This window comes from Engystomops pustulosus, chromosome 7 (genome assembly GCF_040894005.1).
Source record: "Engystomops pustulosus chromosome 7, aEngPut4.maternal, whole genome shotgun sequence".
NCBI classification, from domain to species: Eukaryota; Metazoa; Chordata; class Amphibia; order Anura; family Leptodactylidae; genus Engystomops; species Engystomops pustulosus.
In genome coordinates this window covers 130,605,678-130,621,479 of record NC_092417.1, presented here as the reverse complement: position 1 = coordinate 130,621,479, position 15,802 = coordinate 130,605,678, and the positions used below count along the sequence as shown (strand labels likewise).

Here is a 15,802-nt window from a genome sequence, read left to right as displayed (position 1 = left end):
TCGCAGGTGTTTCCATAGAAACGCCAATGCGATCGGGCCGAGGCCCGCCCTGGTGGGCGCGACTTTGTTTGCGTCTGCAAGCGCAGACAAAGCGCCACGTGTGGCACCGGCCAAAGGCAAAATATGTCCTTTGCGGAGTAAATCTGGGAGAGTCCCTTGTTGAGAAGGACCTGGGAGTACTAGTAGATCATAAATTGAATAACAGCATGCAATGTCAATCAGCTGCCTCTAAAGCCAGTAGGATCTAGTCATGTATCAAAAGGGGTATGGACTCTCGTGATAGGGATGTAATATTACCACTGTACAAGGCATTGGTTCGGCCTCACCTGGAATATGCTGTCCAGTTCTGGGCACCGGTTCATAAAAAGGATGCCCTGGAACTTGAGAGAGCCACAAAAATGAAAAGGGGAATGGAGGGTCTTGGTTATGAGGAAAGATTAAAACAACTATATTTATTCAATCTGGAAAAGAGACGACTACGAGGGGACATGATTAATTTATATAATTATATGAATGGTCCATACAAAAAATATGGTGGTAAATTGTTTCAGATTAAATCAAATCAAAAGACGAGGGGGCACTGTCTCCATCTGGAGAAATCAGGGTTTAATCACCGGAGGCGACAGGGCTTTTTTACTGTGAGAACTGTCAATCTGTGGAATAGCCTGCCTCAAGCGCTGGTCACAGCAGGGACAGCAGAGAGCTTCAAGAATGGTCTAGATGCCTTTGAACACCTAAATAACATTGATGGTTATGTTATATAGAATTGTTTCCCCTAAATCCCTTCCCCATGCAATCCCTTCCCCTCGTTGGTTGAACTTGATCGACAAGTGTTTTTTTTTTTTTCAACCATATGAACTTATATGATGACAAGACACCCAAGACAAGTCCCATTGACTTTTGAAACACCCCTAATTCACTCCCAATGGAAAACCTAAAGCTATGAGCTCGCTATACATAACCCATGTCCCCTACAGAAGCAAGTCACCTGCCGAAAAATGTTGAAGGCCATCTTTCTTCATTTTCAATCAGCAGTTAGTTCCAACTAGAGTCAACGTAGTATAACTAATAGCGTATAGATACATTAACAGCTCAGTTCTATATGAGCTAGTCATTGGTGGAGGATCACAGAGCCTTCAAATAAAATAAAGTTGCTGGGTATACACTTAAGGAAATAATAAAAAATATATATGCAGATGAGGGATATTTGGGGAATCTAAGGCCAGGATCTACTAAGTAAGTAGATTTCCTTTATTAGCAAGAGCTGTAATCCATATTCAAATACATCTTCAAAAATAGCTTCCCTTTTTACTTCCGCAATCTGGTGGAGTAAAAAAAAGTTTTACACACATTACAAACACTTGAACTTTTGGAGTGCCAGCACTTTTTTGGGGAAGCAAAACTTGAAAGATTTAAAAGCAGCAAGAAAGAAGGACACTACAGCAATTCTTTGATTAAATATATTACATATTTTACCGTCTTCACTATTCATTTAAAGGAAACCTACCACTGCTCATATGATGAAATCATACAAGCACACCACCCTGTAGGCTATTTAATACGGATGCCCGCAGATACTTTGGTTAGGCACAGCGATCTTTAGTTTAGCTAAAAAACCGATTAACTCACATATGTAAATGAGCCCTCCGGTGCTACCCCTATGTCATCAGTCCTCCACCAATGCCTTCCAATTGTTAATTATTCACACCTTCCGTCTTTCACGGCTCTTGGCACCTGAAGCAGGGCGGGTAGAAAGACGGAGGTGTGAATAATTAACAATTGGAAGGCATTGGTGGAGGACTGATGACGTAGGGGTAGCACCGGAGGGCTAATTTACATATGTGAGTTAATCGGTTTTTTAGCTAAACTAAAGAACGCTGTGCCTAACCAAAGTATCTGCGGGCATCCGTATTAAATAGCCTACAGGGTGGTTTGCTTGTATGATTTCATCATATGAGCAGTGGTAGGTTTCCTTTAAGTAGTTTTGTTAAAAGTTTAGTTACGTTTTCATGACAGAGAGATGATTTTAAGTTTTCTTTTTTATTTATAGGATGCCAAAGATGGAAAAATTTATAACGAACAGAACTTTTTCCAAAGAGCAGCTAAGAAAACGACAGGTAATTTTGGCTTTACAGGCAGTTCCTGAGATACGAACAAGATTGATTCTGTAGGCTTGCTCTTAAAGCGAACTGGTCAGCGGGACGTATATTTGCACATAATGAAGGGTTTCCATAGGCTTTTTTTGTACTCCCTCCCAATCTGCTTTTAGAAATAACGTTAATTTTGCTACAACAGATGCAGCAGTGTTACACAGACAATACCGTGATGTACACTAGAAACGCCGGACTGTTCTAAAAGCTTTAGAGGCCTGTGGTGACTGCCGAGCGTCATACGGCAGTCACGCCCCTAAACCCGCCCCCCACATGAATATGCGTTTCTTGTATACAACGCAGCAGTGCCTGCTAGGGTTACCGGAGGTTTTCGATAATGCTAGCAGTGTAAGGCCCCTTCCACACTTGCGTTGCAGATCACGTCAGAGTTTGATCAGGGTGCGATCAGGGTTTGGTCAGTGAAAAACGCACATTTTGCATCAATCAGTTTTCAGTCAGAGTTTGTTCAGTGTCTCAGTTTTTCACGCGCGTTTTTGATGCAATTTCAATGCGTTTTTCACGCGCAGAAAATGTGCGCGAAATGGGCTCAGGACTGAGCTCTATCTTTTCTATGGCAATTGATGCGTGAAAAACTCATTGCACTTGCATTGCACTTGCGTGTGTCTCAGAGTGCAATGCGTTTTTGATGCATCTCCATAGACTTGTATGGTGGGTTTTTCACGTGTGTGACTTGCAAAAGTAGAGCATGTCGAGATTTAAACGCGCGTTAAAAAAAACGCGAGTGTGTGCGTGATAAAAAATTCAAGTCTGAAAAGACCCATTGGTTACAATGAGTCAGAGTGCAATGCAAGTTCTGCGCATCAAAAGCATGATAATATTTTCAATGATATCATTTTTAGGACGGTACGACCTTTTGATCACTTTTTAGATTTAGATTAGATTTTTTTTTATGTTTTTCAAAATGGCAAATTAGTGCCATTTTCAAATTTGGGCGCTATTCTCCGTTACGGGGTTAAACGCATTGGAAAACCTTTAATATATTTTGATAGATCAGGCATTTCGGACGCGTCGATACCTAATGTGTTTATGATTTTTACTGTTTATTTATATTTATGTCCGTTCTATGGGGATCAGTTAATGTATTCAGTTCTGTTTTCTTTGTCTGCATTTTTTTCATTGTATGTTTATGTCTGTTTAATTTGTCACCCTTTTTGTATAATAACCCTCTTTAATTGTACGCATGTGTTTTTGATATTAAACATACATATTTATAATATATCTTGGGTTTCTCGACAGCCTATGTATGAAGAGTGGTGGCAGCTATATTACTCAGGTTCTTGGAGGGAAGAGAGCTGTCAGAGCAGTGTCCAGTGAGACCTGGCAGGCTCCCTTCCTGAACCTAAGTCAGATCCAGTCAGCGAGCAGCAAGATTCCGGACAGTGTGGATAAGAAAATCATTCATTCTGGTTTTGGGTTTTTAGCTTTTTTTTAATTATTTTTTATTTATGGGCCATTCTTCATACCATAAAATTAAAGTGTTAACTTCATTCTAAGGATCACGATTATGGTGATCGAACAGAATTGTTGGTGCAGTCTGGGTATACAGGGTATACAGATTCATGAAGAGAGCCCCTTACTGGAAAACTGCAGTTTGCACTATTTTTGATAAATATGGGCCTACAGGCCCATATTTATCAAAAATAGTGCAAACTGCAGTTTGTATGTCAGCAGTGAGTATAACTTATAGTTAGCTCATTATCGTATGTTATGAATGTACAAACTCACTATGGATAATTGTACATGCAAACTGTAGACTAAAATACTAAGGCTACATTCACACTACCATATGGAGGACATATATACGGCCGATATACGTCCTCCATAGACGGCAATGGGCGCACGGCGCCCTACGGGAGCGGTACGGTGCAGCACACGTGCGGCTCCGTACCCGGGAAAAAGATAGGACCTGTCCTATCTTTACCCGTAGTACGCCGCTGTGCGCCATAACTTCCTATGGAGAGGGGCGGGGGTGAGCTGCACTCACCTCCTCCTCCTCTCCCCGTGCACTGCCGTTGCCCGCTACGGTACGGGCGGGACACGGCAGTGTGAATATAGCCTAAGGGTAGTAATTTATTCTTTGGATTTCATAATATGTGACAAAATGATTTACCATATATACTCGAGTATAAGCCTAGTTTTTCAGCACAAAAAATGTGCTGAAACCCAAACTCGGCTTATACTTGAGTAAAAAAAAATATAGCTTTTACTAGGTTTTTGTGGTAAAATTAGGGGCCTCGGCTTATACTTGGGTCAGGTTATACTCCAGTATATACGGTAAACATTGTTGCGAACTAATACAAGGATTTCTGCTTCTATAGAGTCATTGCATAAAGAAATAATTCTTTAATTATTTAGTACATTTTTGCCAATTTATTATTGCTTTACATAGTTAAGAAAAAGGATAATTCAATAATTTAGTTTCCCTCACTGTCCATGAGAGTGAGCTTTGCATTGATACAGTCAGTAGATGATGCTCACTCTTGTGGCCAACAGTGGTATACATTTTGCAGATTTTTTTAAAATTTCAAATTTGGACAAAAAAAATTAAGCCGCCCCAAAATTAGTATATTTAATAGACAGTAATTTACATCTAAAAATGTTTTATGGTGACTCCTTTCATATAAAACTTTTATACCAACATAATCCTTTTTTTTCCCCTTAGTTGATAAATGGAAAAAGTTGCATGATTGCCCAGTATTGGGGATTCCAATCTGTATTGGATTTGGAGTACATAATAACAGTTACAGGTAACTACTATCTTCATAGACTTCATTTTGGATCTATGCAGCATTATTTCAATTGTTACTTGTTTTTTAGAGCATGCATGCCAAACCTAATTGTCATACCTATGGTAAGCCTTTTATTGTAGTAATTGCCACTGTAATGGCATCTAAAATTGTAAATAGAACAGGGCAGCTTCTACATGAGACATGCCTTTCACTCTGGAATCGATCAGAGAAAGAGAAGTAGAACCTGAAGAGAGACACTTAAAAAAGTGAATTTAGGAATCAGATCCCCTATAACAGCTCCCTATACTCTATGCTGCCCACTGTCAGTAATCAATATCTCTTAGTGACACCACTAGCTCTGTCACCTCTGTGTCACCACCTACATCGTCATCCCCCCAAGTGTCACTACCTCCTGTTTCACTATCACCTGACATCTCAGAAGTACAAGTCTGGTGTCACTGTCATCTGTAATCTCAGCGTTGGGTCCTGCATCGCCATCAGCTGTTGCTCCAGTGTCAATGTCACCTGTTACGTCAGTGTCACAAGCATCTCAGTGTCACTGTGTCACCCGTCACCTCAGTGTCACTACCTCCAGTGTCACTGTCACCTGTAAAATCAGAATCAAAAGTCCTGTGTCACTGCATCTGTAATCTCAGCGTTTGGTCCTTCATCACCGTCACCTGTCGCTCCAGTGTCACTGTCACCTGTTACGTCAGTGTCACAAGCATCTCAGTGTCACTGTGTCACCCGTCACCTCAGTGTCACTACCTCTAGTGTCTCTGTCACCTGTCATCTCAGAATCACAAGTCTTGTGCCACTGTCATCTGTAATCTCAACTTTACTGTGTTTCTGTGGCTCACAACCCAGGTCTTGTGACATTTGTAACATTTTGATACATTTGATAGTAGTCGGCTAGTTTGTTATAAATGAACCCATTTGCTGCTGTATCACTATGATATTACTCTACGGCATCCCTGTGTCATTTGTCATTAGGGTAAGGAGAGTTAGTAAGTGTTCAGTTAACCCCTTAAGGACGCAGCCATTTTGTAGCTTAAGGCTCAGCCCGATTTTTTGGATTCTGACTTGCGTCTCTTTATATGGTTATAACTTTTGAACACTGTTACTTATCAAAGCGATTCTGAGATTGTTTTTTCCCCACATGTTGTACTTCATTTTAGTGGTAAATTTTGGCTGATAAGTTTTGCGTTTATTTACAAAAAAAAAGAAAATATGATAAATTTTTGGAAAAATTTGCCATTTTCGAAATTCTAAATCATTGCGTTTTCAGGCAGATAGATTTACCACCTAAATAAGTTGCTGAATAACATTTCCCATTTGTCTACTTTACATTTTCATAATTTTTGAAATGTCTGGATAATTTATTTTGATGTCACGCGGCTTACAAATAGAATATCGCTTTTCCGGATTTTCAGAATTGACTATTTTGGGGATAAATACAGTTTTGAATGAAATTTTACATATTTAGCATCAAAACCCCCTATATAATCTACCCATTTTCAAATCTGCACCCCTCAAACTATCAGAAACAGCTTTTACGAAGATTGTTAACCCCTTGAGATCTTCATAGTAATTGAATCAAAATGGAGGTGAAATTTAGAATGGTCATATTGTTCCCTTATACGTTCATTTAGCACTAAAATTTACACATTTCCAAAATATAAAAAGAGAAAACCCACCATACAATTTGTTCTTCAATTTCTCCTGAGTACAAAGACCCCCCACATGTGGCTGTGACTTGTGTTATGGGGGCACAGCGAGGTGCAGAAGGGAAGGAGGGCGCTGCAGCTGCCAGGATTTTAGTTTCCTCATTGGCCCCTTTTGAAGGCTATAAAATTTTCGCTTTTTCGTTATTGGGGCCATGTGACGGCATTTTTTTTGCGGGACGAGATGCTTTTTCCATTGTTACCATTTTGGGGTTGGTATCACCTATTGTTGAAAATTTAGGAACTTTTTTTGAGGGCAGGAGTAGAAAAGCATCAATTCTGTACTGGATTTTTTACTTTTTTTTTTTTTTGGTGTTCACCGTATAGACTAATAATCATGTTATCTTTATTCTATGGGTTGATACGATTACGGGGATACCAGACATGAATATATTTTCTTACGTTTTACTAAATTTGTCAAACAAAACCCTAATGTGGGGAAAAATCTATCATTTATGTATTGCCGTCTTCCAAGTGGCATAACATTGTTACATTTTTGGCTACGGAGCTGGTTGATGGCTTGTTTTTTGCGGGACATGTTGTACTTTGCACCAGTATCATGTCGGAGTACATATGGTTTTTTGATCGCATTTTATAGCATTTTTTGTGGGATTGAAAAGGTAAAAATCATAATTTTTGGAAGGTTTATAGCAGTTTTTTTTTACGGCGTTTATCGTGGGGCTTCAATATTGATTTACTTTTATTCTACGGGTTGTTACGGACGCGGTGATACTATATATGTGGGGTTTGTGTTATGATTTAGACTTTTTTTTGAGTTATATGTCTCTTTATATGTTTTGGGGGTTTGGGGAATTTTTAGTGATTTATGACTTTATTTTTTTATTGAATAACTTTTTTTTTTTAACTTTTTAACTTTTATACCATGGGACATGAAGAAGCAATCATCTGATTGCTTCTTCATGATAATATTCTGCAATACTCATGTATTGCAGAGTATTATCAGTGTCAGCCTATACACTTGCATAGGCTGGCACTGTGCCAGTAAGATGACGTCACAGACGCCATCTTACTGGCAGTTCTTGCAGGTAACTCTGGGGTCCAGATCGGACCCCAGAGTTACTATAGCAACAATCGGCGCCCCCCGAAAACGGTTCGGGGGGGCCGATCGTGGGGGAAAGATCCCCCAGATGCATGTTAGATGCCGCGGTCGCGCTGACCGCGGCATTTAACGGGTTAAGCACCCGTGATCGGAGACAACTCCGATCGCGGGTGTTACACTGGGGTGCCGGCTATTAGTTACAGCCGGCACCCCGTGTCTCCCGATGCCGGTTCGGCTCTGATCCAGAGCCGAGCCGGCGTAAGCGCCCTGGCGGATATATCCGCCACTGAGCGCTAAGTCACTGCGCTCCGTGGCGGATATATCCGCCACAGAGCGTGAAGGGGTTAAAATACAAAAAACAATCAAAAAAAGTTTATCTGTTTTTTGTTAGTATTGTCGTCTGTAAGTTTTTATCCTAAAGGGATAATTTAGTGGCATTATTGTTACTGTTTTAAAAAAAGATCACACTCACACAAAAATGACAAAGCGATTGTATAGTGCCGAGGAGGCTTTTGCTATGTTGTTTGAAGACAGCGATTCTGACAATGGAGAAGAGGTGACATTTTCAATGTCATCCTTTTCAAGCGATTCATCTGACGATGAACCCCAGGCTAGTCGCCCTAGAGTTAGTGATGACAAACCACAGGGTAGTCACCTCGAGTAAGTGAGGAATCGCAATCTGTTTCTGAGTGGGTCCCTGCAGTAAACTATGAACCACTGGTTCTAGAATTTTCTGCCACTCCTGGCTTCCACGTGGATACAACCGGTTTTACTGAAATTTTTTTTCAATTATTTATTACAAACGAGTTAATTCACTTAATGGTTACGCAAACTAACTTCTATGAAGAGCAAATTATTACCCGAAATCCCCAAAGTTATATCGCCAAGCCCCACAAATGACTTTTTCTTAATATGGGCATTTCTAAAAAGCCCTCCATACCTTCCTACTGGAATAAGGACATTCTTTACCACACCCTTCTTTACCCCCTTACCATGCCCAAAACTCGCTTTGAAAGTCTCCTAAATTGCATCCATTACAACAACAATGCAAAGTGTCCACCAACAAATGATCCCAGGCATGACAGACTCTATAAAATTCGGCCAGTAGTTGACCACTATAAATTGATAAATATATCCCACAGAAATGTCTAGCGGTTGATGAGTCCCTTGTCCACTTTAAAGGCCACTTACTTTTTTGCCAATACCTCCCCGTATAAAAGAGCAAGACAAGGCCTGCGATAGTGTATCTGGCTAAACACTTCGGTTTCGCATAAACAAGGGGAAGGACTCAAAATAGAACCAGATTGTCTCCCTATCCTGGGAATCAGTGGGAAGATTGTCTGTCTGGGATTTAGTCTACACCTTACTTGACCATGGGTACCACATTTATGAGGACAACTTTTATAATAGCATCCCTCTCCAGAAGTCCCTTGCTTCCAGGGGCACAATGACATGTGGCACCATCCGTAAAAATCAGAAGGGTCTCCCTAAGTCCTTTTTAGAAGAGCCCCTAAGACGTGGGGAAAACAGGACTGATTGCTCTGAAAACCTGATGTTGATCAAATTCAAGGACAAACGGGATGTCCTTGTTTTGACCAGTCTCCATGTCAATGAATTCACCCCAATCCCAGTCTGTGGAAGCACAGAACGGGTCAACAAACCTGTGTGCATCCAGGAGATCTTTCTGACCAATTAATGCAACCCTATAGTTCCATACGAAAATTTAGGGCATGGTATAAAAAAATAGTGTACCTTACTCAAGTGGCACTCTGCAAAGCATTTGTACTCTATAAAGTGGCTGGCCACAGGGAGACTTTCTTGGGTTTCCAGGAAATAATTATAAAGAAATTAATTTTGGGAGACAACAGTGAAGGTAACAGTACTGGTGGGATCGTTAGGATAGTCCCCGGGCTACACTTCCCTGGAGTTATTCTCATTCTGAAAAAAAGGAGACCACAAAAAAGGTGTCGCGGCTGCACTACTAGAGGGGTGAGAAAAGACGCTACTCACCATTGTGAAACTTTCCCGATTAATCCTGGCATTTGCATTGGAGAATGCTTCTGCATCTACTACACATCTATAGATATAAAATAACACCATTAATTTTGTTGCAAATAATTACATTCCCTGGTGTTTGCACCTCACCCCCATATTCCCATTATATCTCTTGATGAATATTGTTAAGGAAGCAGAAAACATTTCTTCAGCTTCCTTTATTTTCTGGCAACGCTAGAGTCTCTGCAAACGCTGTACTCCGAATAACAATTTTAGTGATGCATATTCTGGCTGGCATTGGCAAGGCACAATGTATAAGCCAATAACTACACCCTAATAATTTTCTTAAACTGTGTAGTTTGTAAAATGGGGTCAGTTTTCAACAGCCCTAAAAAACTATTCATTGCAAATCTCCCCTTCAAAAGCAAAACTGTTCTCTTCCCCTTTTGTCGTTGACCACTAGCTGCGATATCAATTTATACCCACATGTGAAGTAGTTTTGTACCCTGGAGAAATGGGTTTATGAATTTTAGTGTGCATTATTTTCCATTAACCCTTTGTGAAAACGAAAGATTTTGAACTCCAATTATTTTTTTGGGAAAATATCTTCTATTTACTAACGAAGGCCAATTCTATGAATCGCCTAAAGGGTTAAAATGCTCCTTTTACACCTTGATAAATTCTATGAAGGGTCTAGTATTCAAAATAGGGTCACATTTGGGGGATTTTAACTTTTTTGTAATTTGAGAGCTTTGCAAATGTGGTGTAGACCCTGAAATCTATTCCGGCAAACTCTGAAAGCCAAATAGCGCTTGTTCATTTCTGAACCCTGCTGTATGCCCGTTCAACAGTTTACAGCCACATACAGGAGAAACTGCAGAACCATATGTGTGTGCATTATTTCATTTAACCCCTTGTGAAAATGTAAAATATGGTGCTAAATCAACATTTTATTAAGAATTTTTTTTCCTTTTATAGGGCCAAATGTTATCAAATTCTGTAAGACATCTGATACTGTAGGACATCAAAATACTCACTATACCTCTTAATACATTCTGTGAGGGGTTTAGTTTCCAAAATGGGGTCACTTGCTGTGGGTTTTTACTACTCCGTTATTTCAAGGGCTCTGAAAACCTATCATGGTACCTCAAAAAGATAGAAGCAAAACCTGCCCTTATAAAGCCCATTGACACTCCTTCCCTTCTGCGCCCTGCTGTGTGCCCAAATGCCAGCGTACATCTACATGTGAGTATTACCATGTTGTAGAGAAATCGGGCACCAAATCTCCCTAACTATTTTACACTTATACTCTTTTTCAATGCTAAAATTTTAGGTCTAAATGAACATACTATGGATAAAAATTGAAATTTCTCAATTTCACCACCATTTTGTCTTAATTCCTGTGAAATTCTCAAAGGGTTAAAAACTTGATAAAAGCATTTTTCAAAAACTCAAGATGTGCTGTTTTCATAATGGCATTACTTGATGGGGGTTTGTAATGAATAGGCCTTTAATTGCCCCCCAGAACTAACCTAGTACCTGAAAAGTTTGATTTAGAAAATTTCCTTGAAAATATAGAAATTTGCAGTTACACTTATAAATTTTTTAACATCATGAAGCACATATATGGTAAACTATAACTGGCAACTAATTAGGATGATTAAACTAACTGTCTAAATTTGAAAAGTGCAGATTTTTCCACATTTTCATTAAATGGAATTTTTTTTTTTCATAAATGCAAAACATCAATAAAAATTTCTCACCAACTTGAAGTACATCATGTCATGAAAAAAGCAATCTTAAAATCATGTGGGTAAGCTAAAACGTTCTAACGTTATTACCACATAAAAGGACAAATGTCAGATTTCATAAATGTGGCTTGGTCCTGAAGGTCAAAATGAGCTTGGTCCTTAAGGGGTTAATACCGACAACGATATACCACAGTTATCAGTGTATTCTGGACCTCTGCTCTGTTTACACAGGCTCAGCATTTGAACCTGTGCAAACACTGTGACAGAACTATTGTGGTACAGCAGTTTTCTCTCACCATGACATACACACTGTCATGTTTTCTTTTGAAGGTTAAACACCTGTTCCTTTTAGTGAGCAGAGCCAAATGATCCAATTCATTAAATAGATCCATCTCAATATTGCAATGACCTTTCATGATGTCATAAGCATTTACCTGCTCAGCATATGTGGCCAGGCCTCTTGAGACTTGCTCAGGTTACACCCTATAGGAATTTTATCTGTTCTCACATGTTATGTTTAGTTCTTGACTGAATTGTTATAGGTTTCTTGAGACTGGCTCATGTGGCTATTTATTTAAAAGATGATCTTTTGCTGCATAGCAGGGACAAGTACATCCTATACCAGTGATGGCGAACCTTTTAGAGACTGAGTTCCCAAACTACAACCAAAAGCGACATATTTTTCACAAAGTGCCAAATGCCAATTTAAAGTAACTTATTGCTCCCAGCTCTGTCACAGATGGAGCAATGCGGATTATTATTGTAGCGTTCCTTTAAGATCCCTCTAACGGGATGAATCACAGGCCCTGAAGGGGCTTCAATGATAATCCAGCTCTGTCCACTCCTCCTGTACTTCAAGTCACTTTAAAATAGTGCAGAATATGGCACGTTCTGGGTTCCCTGTGACTGCAGGAGGAGGAATCCTGAATGGCGACCTTTGTGCTGGCCTTGGTGCCCACATAGAGTGCTTAGAGTGCCACAGGTTCGCCACCACTGTCCTATACAATATTTCCCCTTGCTGGATGCCTATTTATTGTGATACACTTGCCTGCAACTGACCTGCAACTACCTGACTGTTTTATGTTTAGGGCTAGGAGTGGTGGATTCAGTGGTGTTATCTGACCCACTGTTTCTGTTTTTGTTGGGTACAACTTTTTAAGTGCTTTTTGAACTTGTATGTATCTGTGTTTTGTTTCTGTATTTGATTGTTCCTTTTCTGAGCACACTTCTTTTTCCCATATAAGGTGATTGCATATTAACCCCTTCCCGCCAATGCCCTTTTTCGTTTTTTTGCGGGGGGTTTCACTTTTTTATACTTTGATATACAGAGCTTTGGGATGTGTCGTTTTTTGCAACTTTTGATGACGTTTTCAATGTTATCATTTTTTGGACTGTACAACCTTTTGATCACTTTTTATAGAATGTTTTATATTTTTTTTTAATGGCCTTTTGGACTTTGGGCGCTAATTTCCGTTACGGGGTTAAACGCAGTGAATTTTTGGACGCATTTTTGGACACGTCGATACCTAATGTGTTTATGATTTTTACTGTTTATTTATATTTATATCAGTTCAAGGGAAAGGGGGGTGATTTGAATTTTTAGTTTTTTATTATAATTTTTTTTTAAAAAAAATTTAAAATTTTTTACTATTTTTCAGACTCCCTAGGGTACTTTAACCCTAGGTTGTCTGTACGATCCTATCATATACTGCCATGCTACAGTATGGCAGTATATAGGGATTTTCCTCCTCATTGGGTTTACAGGAAGTAGCCTCGGGTCTTCGGGAGACCTGAGGCTGTCAAGGCGACGGATCGCCGCTCCCCAACGACGTCATTGTCACCTTTAGCGATTGCACAATAAAACAGATATCAGCAAGTTTTTCAACATAAAGGAACACAGTGTACAAATCTTTATCCATTTATTAGCCAATAAAATCAGTGGTGGTTAAATTGCAAACCACTAATTCAAAAAGCTCAAGCCATTGATGCCATATAGTTACATTTGGTCTCTTCTGTTCGCATACTGCTTTGCTGCAATCGGTGAAAACTAATATTTTTCCAATACATGAATTATCTTATTGCTGCTGTTTCTCTGCTTATTCTGTTTTCTGCACTCTGGTTGCTATGAACAATAAGTTGAGTAAAATTCGACAGACTGGAGTGTCAGGAAAGGGTGAAGCTATGCACTGTGCCCTTCCGGCACAGTGATGGGAAATCCGGCTCTTTATAGTGAGCTAGATCTTTAGGCTCTCTGATCACTATAAAAAGACAGCTTCTGTACGGCTCCCTACATAATTACGTAGGGAATTTTTTGCAGACAGGCAGCCAGCCGCCCTTGACAACTCCACTTTTAACCCAATATTTTTAGGTTAAAGGGGTGGTGGTCACGGACTAGGGACTAAATGAGCTGTCGGCTCCGAGGGCATAGCTGATTCCTCTCGTTCGCCTGAAAGAGCCGGCTTGTTTGTGACCGACTGATCACTACTCTGAATCTGCACATTGATTATAGGAAGCAGCTACATCATGTCTGCTCTGTCCAGTCTACACTCAACTCACACACAGTGCATCCTCCACCTGCAGCTACTCAGTTTTATTAAGTAATTTAGTGTGCACAGAATATAATCCATAAACCTGCTCTGCAAACAACCTACATCTCTCTACAAGGCTATAGCAGGGTCAGTGAAAAAAAGTGGTAGGATCAGATCAGCAATCTGATATACAGGATGAAAACTATTCTCTTCTGTGTATGCTATGTCTCCTTTGTACTTCCCATACGCCCCACTGTCCTGAGATGAGGTGAGAGTTATAGCATATTTTGAACAGCCTAGCTGACGCATCCATCTTAGCAGGCACTGTGTATAATAGTTATAAGGCAGTATTAGATTATAGGGATATCTGTGTTACAGTGCATAGGTGTATATATGTGTATGTAATAATCTACATGTACAGGTGATGAACTGTAATGCATGTTAGTATGGATGTGAGGATGAAAAACTGACAATAAATTTATCTGTCAGGTAAGGGGTCACGTACGGCTTAACACTAAGGGAATGATTCAGCCTGAGATTCTGTGTCCAGATTGGCTGGCAGGGCTGCTAGTAATAATTCATAAGATGAGAGCTCAGCCTTATGGGAAATGAGGAAAGCTGCTCTGGCCTCAGTGTCCTTAGATGGTGCTGGAAATAATTTTACAAAAAGGCTATTGATATACCAGAGTAGATCTCAGTCTGGTAAGAAACCAGCAGCCTGATGTGGATATCGTTGCAATTGTTCTTTGAGGCTCTCTCTGTTCTTTTAAAGTTATGTTTTTAACCCCTTATCACCGACACTAGTTTTCAGCTCAATGACCAGACTCGATTTTTCAAATCTGACATCTCACGATAATTGGTTATAACTTCGGAACGCTTTAGCATGTGTCTCGTGACACATTGTACTTCATGTTAGTTATAAAATTTAAATGATAAGTTTTGCGTTTCGTTCTGAAAAAAAGTGAAATTTTGGCAAAAGTTTGTAAAAATTCTTCATTTTCCAAGTTTGAAATGTTCTGGTTTCCAGACAAGATGTAAAACTACCTAAAAAGTTTGATAATTAACATTTACAGAATATCTGCTTTATGTTGGGATTATATTTTATGCTTCCGGTCATTTTTCTAGGATGTTATGAGGTGCAGAACTTTAGGTGCGATTTTTCTTATTTTCATGAAAATTGCCAAAACTCACATTTTGAGGGACAACTCCGCTTTCAAGTGACTTTGAGAGGCCTAAATAATAGTAAAACCCCATAAATTACCCCACTATAGAAATTTCACCCCTCAACATATGTAAAACTACTTATATTAAGTCTATTAACCCTTTAAGTGTTTCACATGGGTTAAAAAATATGGACTTGCAATTTAGAAACTATAGAATTTTTTTGGAAAATACATTCATTGTACGACCTATACATTTTTATTTTTTTTGGTAATGCGAATATATGAGGGCTTATTTTTTATGGGATGAGATACAATGTATAGATAATTTATTTTGGGAGTCTAAAGCTTATTCATGAGATTTTATTAACTATTTCAAGGGGGACACAAACAAAATCATCAATTTTTATTTTGGATTGTTAGCATTTTTTTTCCCCCGCTCACCGTAACGTAAAAATAATATTTTATCTTTATTCTCTGGTTCACTACGATTGCGGTGTTACCTCATTTATATAGTTTTTCTTATTTTTGCTCAATTTTCCTGAGCAAAACCAATATTGGAGAAAATCGCATTGTTTTTACTATTGACAATTTTTCAGGGCCATAACTTATGCATTTTTCTGTTGTCAGATCTGGTTGAGGGCTTATTTTTTGCGAAAACAGGGAACGTAACTTTTTTTGATC

At 39.3% G+C, this 15,802-nt stretch overlaps 1 protein-coding gene across 5 annotated transcripts in view; it reads left to right on the top strand.

Moving 5' to 3' along the window:
* VRK3 (VRK serine/threonine kinase 3) overlaps positions 1 to 15,802 on the top strand; it is a 124,214-nt gene that overhangs the window by 47,835 nt on the left and 60,577 nt on the right. For all 5 annotated transcript variants that reach the window (XR_011849002.1, XM_072117798.1, XM_072117799.1 and 2 more), the window contains 2 exons: positions 2,051 to 2,117; positions 4,834 to 4,918. Coding sequence is in view for 4 of the 5 variants with exons in the window: in XM_072117798.1 (XP_071973899.1) it covers positions 2,051 to 2,117; positions 4,834 to 4,918 (152 nt within the window). In the remaining variant the exon portion in view is untranslated. The remainder of the gene's footprint in view (positions 1 to 2,050; positions 2,118 to 4,833; positions 4,919 to 15,802) is intronic.